This window comes from Ctenopharyngodon idella, chromosome 7 (genome assembly GCF_019924925.1).
Source record: "Ctenopharyngodon idella isolate HZGC_01 chromosome 7, HZGC01, whole genome shotgun sequence".
NCBI lineage: Eukaryota > Metazoa > Chordata > Actinopteri > Cypriniformes > Xenocyprididae > Ctenopharyngodon > Ctenopharyngodon idella.
The window spans coordinates 9,140,264-9,160,307 of NC_067226.1; the positions used below are offsets into that span (position 1 = coordinate 9,140,264).

A 20,044-nucleotide genomic window follows, 5' to 3' on the forward strand; every position below is an offset into this window, starting at 1 on the left:
ACATTACATTTGTGTTTGATGTTGATTTTCTAGTTAGTCGATTGAAGTATCTGACATAAATAGACTTTAAAAAAAGCAGCTAAATAGTTTTTATATGGTTAAAGAAAAAAAAAAATGTAAGCGCTCCTAAAAATCAATTCTAGGAGGCAAATATCATTCATTAATAAAAAAAAGTTAGTATGTGACGCTGCTGGTGGTTGTATAATAACTGTAATTCACATAGTAAGATTACCTGCAGCCACAAATTTGGGTTGGACATATTTTATTTTCATATTGCCAAAGCTGTACAGGTTCTATAAATTTTTTTAAATGCTGAAATATTTACATCCATGTCTCTGTTCTTTCCTTTCCCTCTTGTTCTAAACAATACACAGACTAAAATGAAAGCCCAAATAATGTGCAACTGTATCTCTCTCACATTTTCAAACAACAGACCTGATAAGACTGTCCAACTCAAAACATCCGCTTTGGGACACTTGGACTCTGGGAAATCAGTTTTGTGCTATTTACATCTCTAAACCAATAGTGAGTGGGCTTTTCAAGTCCATTTACCGTCTGCAGACAACAACAGAATTGAATGGTGACGCAAAACAACAGCTTTTCATGTGTACATTCATACATGTAAATTATTAAAAATGTGAGCAAGACATAAAAGAATATTAAAATATGTAAATGTGACAGCTGTACTGCCCAATATAGTAGTCAAGAAGAGATGATCCGAGAAAATCTGCACCTCCATGAACAGACATACTCTCTTTGCCATCTGTGTTTCTAACACACAAACACATAATCACACAGACAGACACACACAAGCAGGAAGAGGACACTTTAAACAGGACATTTTGGACGCAAGACTTTTCACTTTTCACCAACATTTTTTTCAAACAATCTCCAAATGCAGCTGGCTTCTAGATCAATAATGCCTTTTTGATTGCCGTGTCAAAAAACGACAACAAACAGAAAACACAGAAGCGATGCCTGTCTCCTCATTATGAACACTGCAGGACAGTGGATGAACTCTGAGGACGTGACTGGACTTGTTCTTGGTACCCACTAGTGATAGTATTGCACATCTAGAAAACAAACTACAGTTTTTCATTAACATTTTCGTAGCTTTTTCAGCATTGCTTTAGAGATGTACAGATTTCTTCCTTTTTTTAAATATTAATCTTTTTCAAGTGACATGCAATTTAACACAGCAGTTCACAGACAGGGAACTTTACAGCAGAAATAACACAGTAGTTTGAGCCTCACGTGGCAGAGCTAAAGAGATACACAGACCTTAGACCACTTACAGCAGGTGGAGGAGGGTGAAAGGAACATTTACGAATGGGACAGCTGCTCCGTCGCGGACGGCTAAGGCAAACCCCTCATACGTGGCAGCGCAAGATTGCAAAGACTTGAACATTTCACCCACCACAGACAGAACAGACTGGAATTTACAGTACGACTTAGCACATAAATATTAAATACACAGCCTGTTGATTGATATCAGAGGGGGTTGAAGAGGGGAAAGGCGTTTGCCTGGTCTCTGCATGCCAGTGCCAATTCGCAACTCGCATGGGATCTGCATGCAACCAAATGCCTCCGATTGCAATAAATAAAAGTGTATAAATGTGAGGACGCCAACCAATAGTAGTCAAAGTCTGTTCGCGTTCTGGTTGGTCAATACTATGAGAATGAAAAACCAGCATTTTAGTGTCGGACTGGAATATTGTATCAGGTACATGATAAGATATATTATATGAATGGCCCGTTTCTTTTAGGACAAATGTGTTGACTATGCAAATACATCTACATGTGGATTGGTACAGGAGCAAAGGTCTTTAAAAGGAGCTTGGCAGGAGTGTCAGCTTGTACTGAACAGCAGTATTGCAGGGAGTTCAGAGCGGGCTGAAGTAAACATAGGAGAGAAGTGTGCTAGCTCGGTAGTGGACGAGGGGACAGCATCTTGGGCTTGCCCTCTGACTCTTTCCCTTTGACCGCCGCCATGTAGGAGAAGAGGCAGAGCACCGAGTAACAGATCTGATGTGCCTGTTTGAGACAAAAGAGTTAACACAGAGTTATTTATGTGAAAAAAAAGTATATCACATATTGTAGGGCTGGGCAAAAATACTGATTTCCTGGTTATCTGTGATCATCATTTGAACAATCTCAATACAAATTCTTAAAATCCCAAGAATGTTGTTTTTTCTTCAAAGCAAGTGCTTTCTGTATCACTTTTTATTGGTGGTTCACCTTAAACCTGTTCTGTTTAGTGAAGCAAAAACATTCAGGTCGACCAGTGTAATCCCACATGTGAGAAATAGAGAAAAAAGCCTTGAGAAAAACTAGGCTGTCACATGAAGGAGTTTGGGTTCCTTACCACTGTCGCCTGGGGTTTAATAGACACTATAATCAGTAATATTATCGATTTGACTGCACTGACACTATTGGAGAACAAAACTTGAGCTGAATTGAGCTGGATGATGACACCAGCTTTATAGCTGATTCGACTTTGCTTCATAATTGACGAATTTGGCAATATTATTGAACTGAATCAACACTGAACTGAATAACAACACTACTGTCTTCTGTAGAACTGCTTATAGCTGAATTAAACTTGTTCAACACTGAACTAATTTGAACTGAATAATAATGACACTATTGTCTTCTGTAGAGCAGTTTTACAGCAGAATTTGAATTTGGTCTCATACTGTATTTGAAGAAGTTTTCATCATTGTTTGTTATTACCCCGGTAATCATTGTGAAGCTGCTTTGAAACAATCTGTACTGTATTAAGTGCTATATAAATAAAGGTGAATTGACTACTCATGAAAAAATTACTCTTATGAGCTTGCCCTATTAACGAATCATTCAAAAATATTTCATTTTTTATCATTTGAATAATAAAAACAGAGTTGCCATTTGAATCAGTACCAAGGTAGAAGGTTCTTGTATTATTAAATGTGACCCGTGCTAGCAAAAAAATGAGTAGGAATGCGCACGGGCTACAGGCAAAACAAGTGAAAAATTTTCACAAAAATGAGTTCATTAAGCCCTCGTCTAGCAATCCCAATGCTCCGAATAGCAATTATACATCTAAAAGTATCTTTATTTGTACATTTTCTGAGAAGAGTACCTTTCCTTTGACCATGAAAAATGACGTTATTCTCTTCTCGCTTCTGGGTGACTGGCGCTTCCTCTCAGCACAAGTTTGGTATAATTTTAAAGCGCAGCATTCCAACTTTGTTAATATTCATATCGAATTCTTGATGGCATGAGTCTGAACCAATGAAATGTGATTTTCAAACTCATGTTGATGTAAACAAAACGATTTTACTCGCGCTGACTGTCAGATCCGAAGCGCGCACGCGCAAAGACGCTTCTGACAGCGCGATCCCGATACATACACATATACACAGAATTACAGTATTTCAAAAATCTGTCTTGGAGAGTATTGACGCAAACATTATCTGTTATGTCTTAAGTGAATGTTTGGTTAACTGTTGGGGAAAAACATCTGATGTGTAACATTATATTAGATACGTGTGATACAGTCTTAATATATAGGCTGTCTGTTTCAATAATGTTAATCAAACAATTGTGAAGTCATGGAAAAAAAGTTGAATATATATTTTTCCTATAGATACGGGTTTTGACTTGGTTTGTGCCAAATTTGGTGTTATTAACAGGGATTTTAAGATATGGCTGCTAGGTGATTTTGTTTTGGAACCTTCAGAAAACTTGAACTCAATTTTTCTCAAAATTGACTTTGCTGACTATCGACTTCAAACAGGTGTAGCTCAGTCATTTTTTGTTGGATTCCAACAAATCAAACGAAGGTTTTTTAATAGAGAATGTGAGAATAACAACTCATTTTGCCAGCACGGGTCACAAATAGTTTTTGGTTTGCTATGCAAGCAAAATAGGCCAAAATTTACGTAAAAAGATTTGGAATTGAATTAAGAGCTTGTGAATCATATTGAACCTGAAAATCTGTATAGATACTCAGCCCTAGTGTGTAGAGTATTGTATGAATACTGAAATCTTACCATAGGAGTCTTGTACTTATGGATCACCACTTCTTTAGTTTCAGGAACTGCAAATCCCGTGCAAGACACAAAATAAAAAGTTCAACAGCAGTGGAATAACAAATGTGAAATATTCAAGGGCAAGGGGCGGAAATAGAGAGAAAGAAAGTTTGATAGAGAAAGAAAGAGAGAGAGAGAGAGAGAGAGAGAGAGAGAGAGAGAGAGAGAGAGAGAGAGAGAAGAGGGGAGGCATACATACGGCCCATGACAAATGAATATTAATAATCTATATCTGGCCCTGCCACATTTCAGACGGAGCAAGAGAGCCCTGAATCTTGCAGCAGAAGAGCAGTACTCATAGAGTTCATATGACTGAACAGGATTTATCATCAGTAGATGTTTCCCACAAGGCTGAGAAACTCTTATGCAATGGGGAAATGAATCAAGGCAGGCTCAGGAGGAGAAGAAAGAAAGATGGAGAAATCAGAGAGAGAGAGAAAGTAAGAAAGGGAATTTCAATCGCAAGTTGAAGTTGGAAGGAAATCCGGGGTCTGCTGGGTTTTTCCATCACTGGAATGACTTGTACTACAGGCATGAGTTTATGAACTCGACTTTAGGATAAGCGACATCTGACATGAAGGCAGTGCAGTGCAGATGAGGAGTCGACAGCCATTAGTGGTGAAAGAGGGTGTATGAGAGATGATGACTGATGTCGAGTTAAATGAGGAGGACAGGTTAGGGAAGAGAAGAAGAAAAGATAAAGGTGACAGCACTTTACCTGCTGGAGAATGAAGGTTTTCATAGCAGCAAAGATGAGGGGCGGATTACAAAAAGGAAGCACAAAGACACAGCACTAACCCAGTCTACAGCCGACTCTTATGACTACAGATGACTCCCTTCATAATATAGATGTCCAAAAGAACCGTTTAAACAACATTTGCACGGTTTAGTTATTATCTAAAGACTTCTACTCTAAAGACTATGACAAACATTCTCCATTCTTATTCTCATTCTCCAAAAGATGCATTGGAGGAAGCAGCTGCAATCTAAAACTGAGCTGATCAATTAATTCATCACAGAAGAACTTGAACTGTGCATTATTCCTCAAAGCCGTTGATGTCATGTAAGATCTTTGCAGAATCCAATACCCCTTCCTCCATGCCTGACAAAAACAGTGTGCTGTCTTGACATCTTGTTTTAGCTGATAAAAAGTGCATTTGTTAACAGGTTAACGCTAAGCTAAGCTATTAGCTTGCTAACGGAAGATGCATTGAAGATGCAAAAACAAAGAAAGGAAAATGTTTTTAGCATTGTATGTGAATAATACATAGGGATTTACCCATACTTAATGATATTTTGACAGATAGTGATGCTTATTTTATTATAACATGTTATAACCGATAACTAGATGTTATTAAAATTGTATAGTATTTGTTCAAATAAATGAAAATTCAACACTAAAAAATAAAATCAATCATTTGAATTGCTAGTGAATGTAGGGATCTCTACATTATCATGTAGACTATGAAAAAGAGGAAATGAACAAGCACAATTAAATACACAACAACTGACCAATAAATAGTAATAATAACAAATAATATTATATAATATTAATAACAGATATGGTACCGGTATAGTGTGCATCCCTATATGTAGACATTAATGAACATATTTTCATGATTGATTTGAATTTATACACCATAAAATGATGTATCATTATTACTAATTAGGCCTGAATAGAGTGTCCATAAAAAAAAAAAAAAAAAAAAAAAGTTGTCTCAGCCAATGAAATGGCTTTAGGTCCAAGGGGGACAGGATTCTGCAGGCTGATGGGATCTTGCTCCTTTTAAGTTTTACATTTTATGTAACATCTCATCCCCAGACATTAATGAAGCAACAGCTAAAACTATGGTCCTATTTCTGTCTCATATATAACCTCTGCTCCTGAAGCTCATACACGTCGTTCTGACCGCCACATCTAACAGTACTGAACGTGATCACATCTCTGCTCTGCATGTGACTGAGTTACTGCTGTGTCGCGTACAGGCCTAGAATCAAAATGGGGGTAATTACCAAACTCCTCCAGGACAAAGACTCCTTTCACTGTATTGCACTTTTTAATGTGACTCAGCTCTATGAAAACCTAAAAACAAACAAAAAACAAACAAAAAAACAACAGGACACACTGTTACCAACTCAATCACACACTTGTGAGAAAACAAAAAAAAGTATTTTTGAAGAGATGACAATCTGGACAGTTAGTAACTGTAAACTAGGGAGAAACGGAGAAAGAACATGATAAGCAAGCTGTTGAAAAGCTATCAGAAATAAAATATGACTGCACAGAAAGAGAAATTTCCATGTTGACAGGATTACATGGGCCAGTGACGCAAATGGAATGTTGTGAAAGTTTCAACACCTGAGCAGCATTATGGGTCTTCATGTTCTAAAGAGTAAAAATAAACTCAGATATATGTATTTTTTGTAATTTTGAAATTGTATTAAATTAATCAAGTCAACTCCCTAAGTCTTAAGAGAGTCTCACTTTAAAGAGAATCACTGTGTATTACAATCCCTGTCTACACTATTCAGTATGATGTGTTCTTGAGGCACTGGAGAATTGTATAACAGATGTATTTTTGAAGCACTAAAGAGCTAATATGAACCTGCAGCTGTGAACATTTGCACCAAATGTGGGAACGAAATCAAGGCACTGATCACTGATGTGTTGAAAGGGCCCATGCAAAGACATCCATGGAAAATTCCATTATCAGAAAAAAAAAAAAAAAAAAAAAGACAGACACAGACCAAAAAGGAACCAAAAAAAAGAGAGAGAGAAAATAATACAAAAGACATTCAAAAAAATAAGCACACAAAAGTGACGTCTGCCAGAAAAGCTACAGAACAAGGAAAAGAAAGAAAAAGTAAATGACAATGTTATGCTAAAAAGCAAAGACTGCAGAGGTTGTGTACCTTCCGCTCCTTGCAGGGGGAGAGAGCATGGGAGAGAAACGGTTTGGATTATTATTGGACAAAAAGAGCACAAAACACCCTCTGGTGCTACGAGCCCACTCTTACAGGATTAAACTACAACCGCTGATTCCATCCAGAAAGAACAAAGTCTTCTTACATTAACTGTTAATATGTGCCATTATGTTTATGTTAGCTTTGAAGCCCTGATGTATTCCCACCCCATTACCCTCCATGCCTCCTCCACCAGCAACGAAGACCAGCTCCCTCACACATGCCTACAGCCAAAACAGAGTAGTGCCAAAACCATTACAACACACACAACTACACTACATAGATGATTTTTTAAAGTTTTCAAGTTAAACAATGCTCTTGTCAGCACCCCGTAATCAAGTAACTGACTAGTGTGCACAGAGAGGCACCTATATATGATAATGATATATTAAAGGGATAGTTCAGCCAAAAATGAATCTTTTATCATTTACTCACCCTCATATCCTTCCAGATCTGTAGAACATACAAAAAACTGTTTGGGTTTCCATTGATCTCCATCGTATGGACAAAAAATACAATGGAAGTCGATAGGAACCAAAACTGTTAGGTTACCAACATTCTTCAAAATATCTTCTTTCGTGTAGCACAGAAGAAAGTAACTCATACAGGTTAGGAATGACATGAGGGTGAGAAAATGATGACAGAATTTTCATTTTTTGGAGAAATATCCCTCTAGGTCATTTCAGCAACTGAAGACTATGACCTAGGAAGACCCCAGCAAAAAAGAAAAAAGAATGTGTTAGTAAGAACAAAAATAAAGTACTTATTTAAGGTTTGCATAGTTTGCTAATCATTCCAGTCTTTTCCAGAGTATCAGTGTTATGTAACTACTGCTTTTCGCCTTGAGGGAGTTCATTAATGGGATAATCAAAAAGAAAACATTTGTTTTCTAGAAATAAGTTCAATGCACATCAGTTTTCCTCTTCAAGCAGTGTATCGATAGTCAAATTGACCAGGTTAAATGACCCCAGAACAGCTGTATTATGGCGCTTTTCCACTGTGTGGTATGACTCAGCTCGGCTTGCTTTCGGTTTGCTTTTCCACTGCAGTTTAGTACCGCTTCAAAGTGGGTGGGATTATAGACTGATTGTTATAGTTGCGCCGCCTCTACTGCCGTGGATCTGCTGCTCAGCTACCAATGAGTCTGCACCTCATCTACTGACCACGATAAAGTCATTTCTTTTTTCAAGTTGCGTGCGATGGTCGAATAAAGCAAGTTGTGCGAACAAATGATAATGCGGTGGCTGTTCCTGACTATTTAAATCTAGCGGGTTTGTGTTTCAAATCCAATGACGCTGGTAGTGATGATTCTCTCTGACCAATCAGTGATCTGCAGTATTTACACGTCACATTTAGTATCAGTACGTCACAGTAGAATCAGAACCTCAACCGAGGTGGTACTATTTAAGTGAGCCGTCCCGTGCCGTATCAAGCTGTACCATGCAGTGGAAAAGCGCCAAAAAGTGAGCCGTACCAAACCGTACCATGCAGTGGAAAAGCGCCATTAGGTCACAGAAGGCGGCCATATGGTCTTAATAACATTTAAAGTAGCATCTATAAAATCAGGTTTATTAAGAACTATTACATGATTGTCTCCCATTAGAACCAATTTAAAGAAAATTTTTATATACTTAGTTAAGTACACAACTGAACCCTAAAATCCCTAAAGTGGTTGTAAATAAGAAATGTATCCTTTAAACCTTCCCAGCAATGTATTTTGTACATTACCGCTTTGAATATGTTTTGCACAAGGTTCTACGTCTTACCTCTGGCACACCACAACAAACCGACATCACACCAACACTCACAAACCGTAAGGACCAGAGCTGGGCGCCGTGACCATTAACACGTCATACTAACACACACAGCAGGTGGAATGTTCTGACATTTGAAAAAGTAAATCTCTGCTTGTGATTAAGCAAACCAAAAACAAACATCCAGCAAATAAAGCCAAACAACAACGACAACAACAAAAACAGCTATTCCTCTTAGAGATTCTTCAGGAACAACGCTTCCAGACATTTTTAAAATGAGAGTTTAGAGTTTAGATTTGACTGTGTGTTTAATTATTTAGCACATATTTTAATTACTTTGTGTGTTGTTCCAAAAACACTTCTCAGAGGATGGAAGGCACAAACAGAAAGAAAGAGAGGAAGGAGAAGAGGCATGGAGAGATGATGAGATGAATTCAGACAAGAGAAAAGAGAAACAGGGGAATGAATGGATTGAGAATGAGGGGAAGGGTTGGTGCTGAATTTGGCAAGCACTTTGTCATGGTTACGATAAAGGCAACATCTCCTACCTGGCTGTGCATAAATTTGAGGTTGATGCCTTCCAGCGTGACCTGAAGGAGACCACCCTCCCCTGTCTTCATGTCCTGAACTGGAAACTCGCCTCCCAGCTCTGGACCTACACACATGGGGGAAAAAAAGCACTTAGTGGTAAGACATAAAAAAAAGATTAAAAAAACAAAAAGGGGTGAATTCAGGTAAATTAGGCCACTTTTATTAAGATGACTGTTAAAAAGTGGCCCATTTTACCCTACAAACACACTACAGTGCAAATGTTTGGGGTCAGTAAGATTTTTTTTTAAAGAAAATTAATACTTTTTATTCAACAAAGACATTAAATTGATCAAATGTAACAATAAAGACATTTATAATGTTACAAAAGATTTCTAGTTTAAATAAATGCTGTTCTTTTGAACTTTCTTTTCATCACAGAATGATGAAAATGTTTTATCAAGGTTTTTATCAACTGTTTTCAATAATTTGGTAATAATAATAAAAGTTTCTTGAGCAGCAAATCAGCACATTATAATGATTTCTGAAGGATCATGTGACACTGAAGACTGGAGTAATGATGCTGAAAATTCAGCTTTGACATCACAGGAATAAATTACATTTTAAAATATATTAAAATACAAAACAGTTATTGTAATAATTGTAATGTAACAAATTGTAATTGTTCACAATATTACTGTTTTTACTGTATTTTTTAATAAAATAAATGTAACTGAAGAGATTTTTTCAATAAAACATTTAAACAAATCTTACCAGCCCCAAACCTTCTGAAGTATAGTGTACAAAGACACACAATGTACCTGGTTTGATGCTTTGTTGTCGTGCAGCAGCACGCTCCATGCTGTCTTTAACACAGTAGTACAGTTCCCGACACTTAACACACACAGACGAAAAAACAGAAAGAGAAAGTGAGACTTAATTATACTGACGATACTGAAACAATACAAAAAAAATGTATAAATTGAGTGTATGTGTACTACAGTATGCCTTTACATTAATGAGCATCTCACCTTCTTAGTGTAGAACTTGTTAAGCTGTGTCTCTTGGCCGTTCCTCCTCCACAGACACAACACTTTGGTCTTGGGACAGTAAGTCATATTTATGAGCTTCTCATACCACCAGCGCTCATAGACTGTGCCAATGTTACTGCGCAACACAATGCAGTCGTCACACACCTAAACACACACAAGGCAGAGGAAAGATGGACTGAATGCTCATTTACACAGACAAGTTCATTATAATAAAAAAACAACAAAAAGGAGGCATGCAGACACACAAAACTCGTACCTCCATGAAAAATATGTCACCAGTTGTATCAGTTCCAGCATGAACAACAAATGTCTGCTTCTTAATGTGCCGGCTGCCACTTGGCCTGATGGAAAGCTCCCGGCCACTCTGCAACAAAACACAAAATCTGTCAATCACTCATCACCTGATCATAATATGTTTAGCTACTGGCTTACATGCAACAGCTGTAACTCCTCATCTGACCAGCTCTTACCAAATGTGCAATGCGGTCCAGGACTTCATTGATCTCCTGACTGTGTGTGAGGCCGATGTGAGATTTCCCCATAAGACGCCGTACCTTCTTCCTGATGTCATTTTTACTGACCTAGATAAATAGAGCAGTAATAGTTAGAGAACACCACCAAGCAAAAGTTTGGGGTCAGTAAGATATTTCATGTTTTTGAAACACGTCTCATATGCTCACCAAGGCTGCATTTATTTTGATTAAAAAATACAGTAAAAACAGTAATATTGTAAAATATTATTACAATTCAAAAGAACTTTTTTTCTAGTTTAATATATTTTAAAATTTATTTTATTCCTGTGATGCAAAGCAAAATTTTCAGCAGCCATTACTCCAGTCTTCAGTGTCACATGATTATACAGACATCATTGCTGATTTGAAACATTTCTTATTATTATCAATGTTAAAAACAGTTGTGCTGCTTGATATTTTAGTGGAAAACATGTATACGTTTCTTCACTATTCTTTGACGAAAAGACAGTTCAAATGAACAGCATTTGTTTGATTAATAAATTCCTTTACAGTGCCTTTTGTGTCCTTTAATGTGTCCATTAATGTGTCCTTGGTGAATAAAAGTATTTCTTTACAAAAAAAATTCTACTGAAAAAAAAAAAAAAAAAAAATCCTATATATACACATTTAATTCATTTTATTTAATCCAATTTTATCCATTTAATTAATACCCCAAACTGTTCACTATGAAAATATCCGTACTGATTTGAGTATATGTGAAGAAATGGAGTGTTTGTGTATACCTTCATCATAAGCATGTAGGCGATCATGTTATGCAGGAGAGTGGCCAGTAGTCTGTCCTCATCGTCCTCCAGTCTCTTGCGGTCATGATCTCCCAGAGACAGATATCTGAGAGACCACAGCACACAAAATCAAAATACAATAGCACAGTTTACATCTGAATTCTAACATGATCAAAAAGCTTTAAGCTTAAGGCTCATTCAAACCATTTCAACATGTTGGCATTTTCCTACAGCGGAACATATAAAAAAACATTTGAGCAGTGTCAGATGGGTGTAGTTTGCATGAAAGCATGTGAACAACCAGTATGCATTGTACTTTCAATATGGTATGTAAACTTTTGAAATCAGACAATTCTGAATGATGAAATTCATGTTGGGCTAGATTCTTCCCCCCATTTTGTGTTGTTTTTGTTGCTTTTGATTCGGCGTGAACACTTCTGCAGGCACTTACAGAACACACTAACCTGTCAATCATTTCTTGTGGTCCCTGATCCATCCCCATTCCTTCCCGTTCCAACATTACGGCATCCAGGTAGGCATCCTCCCAGAACTGCATCTGATCCCACAGAGTAGAGCGCTCCTTACCTACACATACACACACACATTTTTGACTTGAGTAAAACAGTATTTCAACTCAACATGCCAGCATCAACATTTATTAAGGTAAGCGTCGGATGTTCAAAACCATAAAGTCATAAAACACAAATAATTTGAGTATTACACTAAAAAAACCCTACAAAAACTAACACAAAGATAGTTCAAGCAAAGCCAAAGCAACTGCACAGCATGCTGTAATAAATAAAGCCTGCTATCAATCCTTATAAAATTAATTTTAACACAGAGTTAACACACGCCTCCATACATCTGCTTATTGTTTCAGCATTCACGTTCTCTCAAGCAGCTTTTTTCACCCCTCAGTTTCACACAAACACATTCAATTAAAAAATAAAATTGGCTTATTTGATCCGTCTGTTTTTTGTATTTTAATTCTCATACAATTTCAGGTACAATCACCATAAACGAACCATACATTCATGCAAATAATACCATGCACAAAACCAATACATTCAAATATTTGTAATTTCTTGGAAACAAACAAACAAACAAACACCTTACATGCTCCATACAAGACTTAAACACACAGTCATAGTATGGATGTGAGGGAAGGCATGTAGTCTCTAATACTACAATCCCAAAATACACACATCCAAAATGTCAAAGGTCAGAGTTTATCCATACTCAGAGAAAAGGTTTCCATGGCAGCATCCTCCAGTTGGTCCCAAACTGAGCTTTTATCTCGCCCTTCGTGGCATTAAATGGGAGGAGAAAAAAGAAAAAGGAGAGAGAAAGAGGGAAAAAGAGGAGGCCGCGGTGCAGAAGGCAAAGAAAGTGTTAGAGTGTTAGAAGCAAAGCTGTGTGCTGTCAGAGATATTCAAACCAATAATTCATCACATGATGGTTAATACAAGGACTTATTTGGAGCAAATTAACAGAAGACTTTACAAAGCTCTAGTGGTCACTATGTAAACATGGTTTACAGAATAAACTGTTGCAAACAGAATCTAGACAGTAATAAAGGATTGTTCTGTGCAGTGGACATGTTTTTACAATTTGTAAATATTAAGGTTAAGAAAAGCAAACAGAGACAACTTTCGGAAAAACCTCATAATTTTGAATTAACATGGACATTGACAAATACGCCAGAGCTGATTACTAAAGCAGTGTGAACGGACACGGAAGAAGAAAAGAAAGTGCGAGAACAAACAAAATGAATGAAAGGAAAGGAATGCGGAATGAATTAAGGGAGGAAGATTAACTCTTACCCAGCAGCCCCTCACACAGGTAGATCCTCATGCTAACATCCTCAAGAGGCGGTGCTGGTGCTCCCTTATTAACACCAACAGGTCCCCTCAATCCTGGCTTCAGCTTATGGGTCTTGCCCTATATGAGATACAGCCGTTCATATGTTTGGGGTAAGAAATTAAAGGGTTAGTTCACCCAAAAATGAAATCCGAGAGCTCTCTGACTCGTCCATAGACAGCAATTTAACCACCACTTTCAAGGTCCAGAAAGGTACTAAAGACATCGTTAAAATAGTCCAAGTGACTGCAGTGGTTCAATAGTGTCTATTGAGGAGTCAGATACCTCTTGGATTTCATCAAAAATATCTTACTTTGTGTTCCGAAGATGAATGAAGGTCTTATGGGTTTGGAACGACATGAGGGTGAGTAATTAATGACAGAATTTTCATTTTTGGGTGAACTAATACTTTAATGCTTTTATTCAGCAAAGACACATTTATTTTACCAACCTTTTAACAGCAGTATATATAAACAAATATTAAAATGTATCTTTCATATATTTGTTGCCACATGCAGTTTTGTTTATTAACTGCTAGAGAGCTCAAAGTTACATATAGTGCACCTTTAATTTGACATTGTCCTGTTATATTTCATGTGTGTAGTATAATAACAATGAAAGTTTAGATGTAGTAAGGATGACTGAAACTAAGCCTGTGGATATGGATATGCAAGAGATACTCACAAACATAGAGCTGGTCGCAGGGTTGGTCTCAATCTCGCTGTCGGACAGTGTGCCACGGGACAGGTTGAGATGTTGAGCATGTCTTCCTGTCTGGCCGTCTCCAGCAGTACTGCTCAGGTCGCTGTCCGCACCCAACGTCTCACCTGAGCTGTTACTCACCTACAGACCCAAGGTCAGAGATCAGCAATAGTACAGCAAACAAGAGAGATTTTATGACTTCTTAAAGGGATAGTTAATTTAAAATAAATAAATAAAAAACTGCATGGATTTTTTTTTTCTGAGATACAAAACATAAATTCATTTTTTTAAATACACTACCATTCAAAAGTTTGGGGTTAGTATGATTTTTTTTTTAAATGTTTTTAAACTCTCTTATGCTCACCAAGACTGCGTTTATTTAATCAAAAATACAGCAAAAACAGCAATATTTTGAAATATTATTACAATCTAAATTAATTGTTTTCTATTTTATTATATTGTAAAATGTAATTTATTCCTGTGATGCAAAGCTGAATTTTCAGCAGTCATTACTCCAGTCTTCACATGATCGTTCCAGTCTCACGTGATCTTTCAGAAATCATTCTAATATGCTGATTATCAATGTTGAAAACAATAGTGATGCTTAATATTTTTGTGGAAACCGTGAATTATTTTTGTTGATTCTTTGATGAAAAGAAGTATCAAAGAACAGCATTTATTTGAAACAGAAATCTTTAGTAACATTATACATGTTTTTACATGTCACTTTTAATCAATTTAGTGCATCCTTTCTGAACAAAAATATCAGAAAAAAATTACTGACCCTAAACTTTGAATGGTAGTGTATAAAATGAAAGTGACCCAAATTACTTGAGCTGTATTCCATGTCTTTTGAAACTACACAACAGCTTTGTGTGACGAACAGACTGAAACAAACATAATTTATTTAGACAAAACACTTGAAGTTGTATTGACTACTTTTATGGTCAGTGAGACCATTCTGCCTAAAATCTCATTTTGTGGTCTATAGAAGAAATAAAATCAAAGCTTGGAATAATTAAGGTGAAAGTAAATTATAACAGAATTTTCATTTTTGAATTAACTATCCATAAGCACAAAAAGAAAGTAACAAACGTGTCTATAATGCAAGACAGATATAAAGAAATAAAGAACAAGACTGTAAAAGTAAGACAGAACTGTCTGTGGGAACTAGATATAATTTGGATATACAGAAGTGTATCAAAGAGAAAGGGTGGCAGTGTCTCTGTATTGGCCGTGCCCTACCACTGTGCTAGCCTCTGAGTCCTGACTGGTGCTTCTGGTCAGAGCAGGAGGCTCGGAGCTCGCCAGTGACTCCGTATCACTCTTCTGGAGAAGGGACGAGCAGGAAGAAGAATAGATGAAACAGGCCAAAGATAGCAAAAAATAGTTTGCATGGGTATATTTCCATGCATTTAATTTCAAAATAAAATAAAATGAAATAGTCAAAGTTAACACCAACCTGTGAGCCAGACGTCACACTGAGGCCACTGTCAGCACTGATCTGTGATTTCTTTTCATCAGTGTCTCCACCTTCTAGACGCTGTTTTGCTCCATCGGCTCCTGTCGAAAACATACAATCAGCTCTTCCATCCACTAACTCTCTGCGCTGCTTTCTGGGACGTCACATGACTAACAGTGAGCTGAAGCCATCTCTGTTCTACAGAGCGACATGAAAGTTATCGATTTCACAGAGGGGAATAATGCCATTTCAGCCGGCTGCCACTCATTAGACTATGCAGAGCAGACAGACAGAAACAAATAATGCTTGCGGTCATATTGGGGAAACTCACAGAAGCAGATCAGCTGACAGTGGGCCAGATCAGTTCACACACAGTAGTGCTAGATATCACAGACAAAGGCAGTCACACATGCAGGCAAACACAGTCAACCAATCGGATAGGAGGAAGCTTCAGATGCTACTAGCGCACTCACTGCTTCTTAAATGAAGAAACCGATATTGCGCTTGCAAACTCCAACTTGGTTAAAACTGATTAAGATGTTCGAGCCATCAAGACCAAAAAAATAAAAAAATAAAAAATACTTAAGCTGTACTCCAATTCTTCCATTGTAAAATTAGCAAAGTGAAACAGAATGCATGTGGTCTTTGAAACTCTTTCAATACTCGACTGAAATAAGTAACTGAAATCTGTCGTGATTGTAGTTTATAAAACATCTCGTACTTGCATCAAAGTATAGTAACTATAAGTAAAATGAGGTGGAAAACCAAAGACAATGCATGCTTGTGTTCAGTGACAGTCACTGAAGCGTCATTGTAAAAATAACTACAAATGCTACAAATCTACTTAAAAAAAGAAAATCACCTGATTATCATTTATTTACACTGCCTGATAAGAATGAAAAATAAACTAAATGTAGGCAAAAAAAGTAAAGTAAAAAAGTTTTTAAAAAATCTAAGTACATGTGGGATAAATCTACTCCATCGTAGTGAATGCTTTAAAGAAAAAAGTTGCCAAGTCAAAAACAGAGCAAACCAGTCAAGCGTAGGAATGGGCATGAGTACCTGAGTACTGGGAAGTGACAGCATTGATCAATCACGATAATTTTGTGATTGGTTACAATAGAATATCAGGTGGTACCTTGCAGTCCGACTGCTTTGATTGGAAGGCACCTATACACAGGGACTTGACTTTGAGTCCAGATGAGCAATGGCACTCAGCACACTGTGTATACACAGGAGCGCATGGGTCTTGCAATCCATTTTTAAAATAATTTTTTTTTTTTTTAATTCACAAATCATAAAAACACCCCTCATGGCGTGAGATGCTAAAAAAACAGCAAGACGCAATACAATTGTAAAAAAGGCCTTCTAACACTAAGTATTCAATATCTGTCAAGTACTCAAGCAGTCAAAATAACCAAAATGCACATCCCTAGTCAAGAGTCAGATTTGCACACTTAGAAATATTGGCCCAAATACTGATTTTATTTCAATATAATCTAATTCTGTATGTGTACAGGGCTTATTTTATACCACAAAATTGACTTTGGATGAATTGCCATTTTAACTTTGCATCTATGTACCTTGCTCCTTTTAAATAAATGCAATTCCTTGACAAAATGTTTGGGCCACATGTCTAAATGGGCTTTTTGAGAAGTAGTTAAATATTTGGGGGCAGATTGTGTTTCTACCCACAATAGAAAGTGGTTTAAGGGAAAAGGACTGGTGCAGGTAGAAGGATATAGTCCCTGTTTTGCAGTTCTGCAAAGGAAAGTCTAATTGGGTGCTTAGGGAAGTGATCTTACTCTGTTCTTTTTCCAAAGCTTTTTGCTTTCTGTTATCCTGGTGCTTGCTCCACAATTCTACCCAAGATGCATTGCAAGCAAGGAGAGAAAGACAGAGAGAGAATCAGAGAGCCGGTTGAATTGTCAGATATGGAGGATGAGCTTTTTTTTTTTAGAGAGAAAAATAATAATAAAAACAATAAATAAATAAAACTGATTAAATGCAAAGTCTCATTTTCCAAAACAAGGATGTTTCGCAATGTTCACACAGCCATAGGCAAGCTAAATGAAGGATCTGATGTCATGTAAAACCATCCAATCATTTAAAGCTAATGGGGTCCCATTACAAAACATCCTAAACTTTGCAACCCTGTTCCTGAAGAGCCAAAATGATGGATTTCACACAAAATCAGCCTCATGCCTTGGTTTTCTTTCCCCATTCTTGTCATCCATAATGGGCAATGGCTCTCCAAGGTGAGGGTGGACGGCCTGGCAGGTGCAAAAGGCGTGAGATGAGAACGACAAATCAGCCTCACAGCTGGTGAGTGAAATGAGGTGTTGCAAAAGCAGGGGGTGCAGTCTCAAAGACATTCTGTAGAATTGCAGGTGCATTATTACCGAAGGACAGACAAGGCAAGGTTATGAGGGTTGGGGTTTGGAGAGGGGGTGGTGGACGATCCCCTGTACACAGACCCAGATATGACCACCAATCAGAGGCCTGGGCCTAAAAACCCACAAGCCACTTTAGGCGTTTCAAATGTAACCAGGTGTCTGAGGTTAGCTTTAGGGCTCATCATAGGACTGTTAACAGGGGAAACAACAGCTCAGGACCCTTTTATAGAGAGTAGTGGTACAGTCCAAGACCTTCACCGTCCCACTATTTCACTCTCGGCTACATAGAGTCTTTCACTAACATGCATCTAATGGATTTAAGGTGAGTCGGGACTGGCAAACAGGATTTGAAAAAACACACGTTGAACATTCCAGAAGTCGTCAGCATAAATTGGGTTCATATCCATCACAATATTCCAGAAATGTGTCTACACCAACCAATGCCCCCTTAAAATATTTGTTGGCTCCAAAAGCTACAGAACTGCAGAATTTGACAACTGTTTTTGGAAGGATCACTCATACGAGTTCACTCGAAAATGAAGTTCTGTCGTTATTTATTTACCCTCAAGTAACTGCAAATTTCTTCTGTGGAACAGAAATGTAGACAGTCTTAAAAATGTCTTAATGTTTTTTTTCCCATACAATGAAGGTCAATAAGGGTCAATGTTTTGAACACCACTGGCCTTCAAAATATCTTTTTTTTTTGTGTTCTGCAGAAGAAAGAGAGTCATACATGTTTGGAAAGACTTGAGGATGAGTAAATGATGACAGAACTTAAATTTACAGGTGAGGGAACGCTTGAGCCGTTGTAGTTCTTAAGATTTGGCACAAAGTCGGTGTAGACAGTTAATGAAATAGAGGATGTGGCCCTAAGGGACACGTGGCCCCCAGAGAGCTCAGGGAACGTAACAAGCAGCGAGAACGGGGGGGGTCATGCAATGGGGACTGTGGTTTACACACCAATGGAGGCAATAAAATTCTCTTCATTCAGACTCCGTGTATCAAACTGCCGTGTCGATTTCCCAGAGGAGGGTGGTGGCAATTGTATACGCGGTACCAGGAGCACGCCTGCCGCCCTGGCGCTCTCCATTCGGCCTGATGGGCTCTCCTTACTGCCTGGGCTGCTAATCCCCTCTGTGGGGCTCCGTTTCCGCTTCTCTGGGTCTGTGAGCCACAAGCGGGCACAGAGGAAATAGAGCAGGGGAAAAAGAAAGAAGAAGAAGAAATAGCAAAGACACGTGGAGACAAAGGGATAGAAGTAAAATTTAAAGGTAGGTTACAAGTGATTTCTCTAAACAGGTATGGGAAAAAAGGCTGAAACCCAAGGTTATGTAAATAGCTTGTAGAGTGACTGACACCAAGCTGCACATTGCCGTGAAGAAGAGGAACAAGAACCTTCTAGAAAGCGGATACTCTTTGTGTTGGTATATATCTATTGGTCTGAATGCAGGCTGAAACCACATTTGATGCTAAACATTAAGATATTTTTTTTAATTTGGACATTCAAATGAAGGTTACCTTTGGTTTGGTAGTGGGTGCGCGCTATCTCTAGCAGACTGAAGACACTGGCCATGCCTCCCAGGCCAGCATTAGTGTAAGAGTGCTCCAAACTGGACACTGTGCACTTCAATAGGTCCAGCATGCCTTTGTACACCTTCCTGTTTATCTCCTATTCATATAGGCACACAAAAACATACAATGAACAAAACATAAGTAAAACATTAGAGTTTTGCTTTAGCTCAGCATGAACTGTTGTTTGACTCGTCATTTCTAACTCACCACATCTCTTATAACTTCCTGCTGAGCGTCTTCCTCTGATTGGACCGCACGGTTGAGTTTACTGAGCACAAAGACACGCAGCTGTTCGTTCTCTAGCAGGCGGCGTACCTTCTTCATGTTGAGCCAGCCCACACCCTGCCCATCGAGCACGCTCTGGACCACCTCCTTAAGAAACTGCTGGTTCTCACTGCACAGCATAAAAGACCAGGTTTAATGGAG

General features: G+C 37.9%; 1 protein-coding gene across 41 annotated transcripts in view; it reads right to left on the bottom strand.

Moving 5' to 3' along the window:
• Nucleotides 1-245: 245 nt before the first annotated feature.
• madd (MAP-kinase activating death domain) overlaps nt 246-20,044 on the bottom strand; it is a 63,397-nt gene continuing 43,598 nt past the window's right edge. For 7 of the 41 annotated variants that reach the window (XM_051898415.1, XM_051898421.1, XM_051898407.1 and 4 more), the window contains 19 exons: nt 19,826-20,012; nt 19,565-19,715; nt 19,007-19,210; nt 17,456-17,512; nt 15,651-15,751; nt 15,434-15,517; nt 14,171-14,329; nt 13,450-13,567; nt 12,866-12,928; nt 12,091-12,211; nt 11,627-11,732; nt 10,842-10,952; nt 10,628-10,735; nt 10,351-10,515; nt 10,141-10,213; nt 9,340-9,446; nt 6,087-6,156; nt 4,035-4,081; nt 246-2,034 (listed from right to left, as the gene is read on the bottom strand). In XM_051898415.1, the coding sequence (XP_051754375.1) occupies nt 1,921-2,034; nt 4,035-4,081; nt 6,087-6,156; nt 9,340-9,446; nt 10,141-10,213; nt 10,351-10,515; nt 10,628-10,735; nt 10,842-10,952; nt 11,627-11,732; nt 12,091-12,211; nt 12,866-12,928; nt 13,450-13,567; nt 14,171-14,329; nt 15,434-15,517; nt 15,651-15,751; nt 17,456-17,512; nt 19,007-19,210; nt 19,565-19,715; nt 19,826-20,012 (2,146 nt within the window). In that variant the 3' untranslated portion in view covers nt 246-1,920. The remainder of the gene's footprint in view (nt 2,035-4,034; nt 4,082-6,086; nt 6,157-9,339; nt 9,447-10,140; nt 10,214-10,350; nt 10,516-10,627; nt 10,736-10,841; nt 10,953-11,626; nt 11,733-12,090; nt 12,212-12,865; nt 12,929-13,449; nt 13,568-14,170; nt 14,330-15,433; nt 15,518-15,650; nt 15,752-17,455; nt 17,513-19,006; nt 19,211-19,564; nt 19,716-19,825; nt 20,013-20,044) is intronic. The other 34 variants (XM_051898409.1, XM_051898435.1, XM_051898416.1 and 31 more) reach the window with 12 other exon arrangements.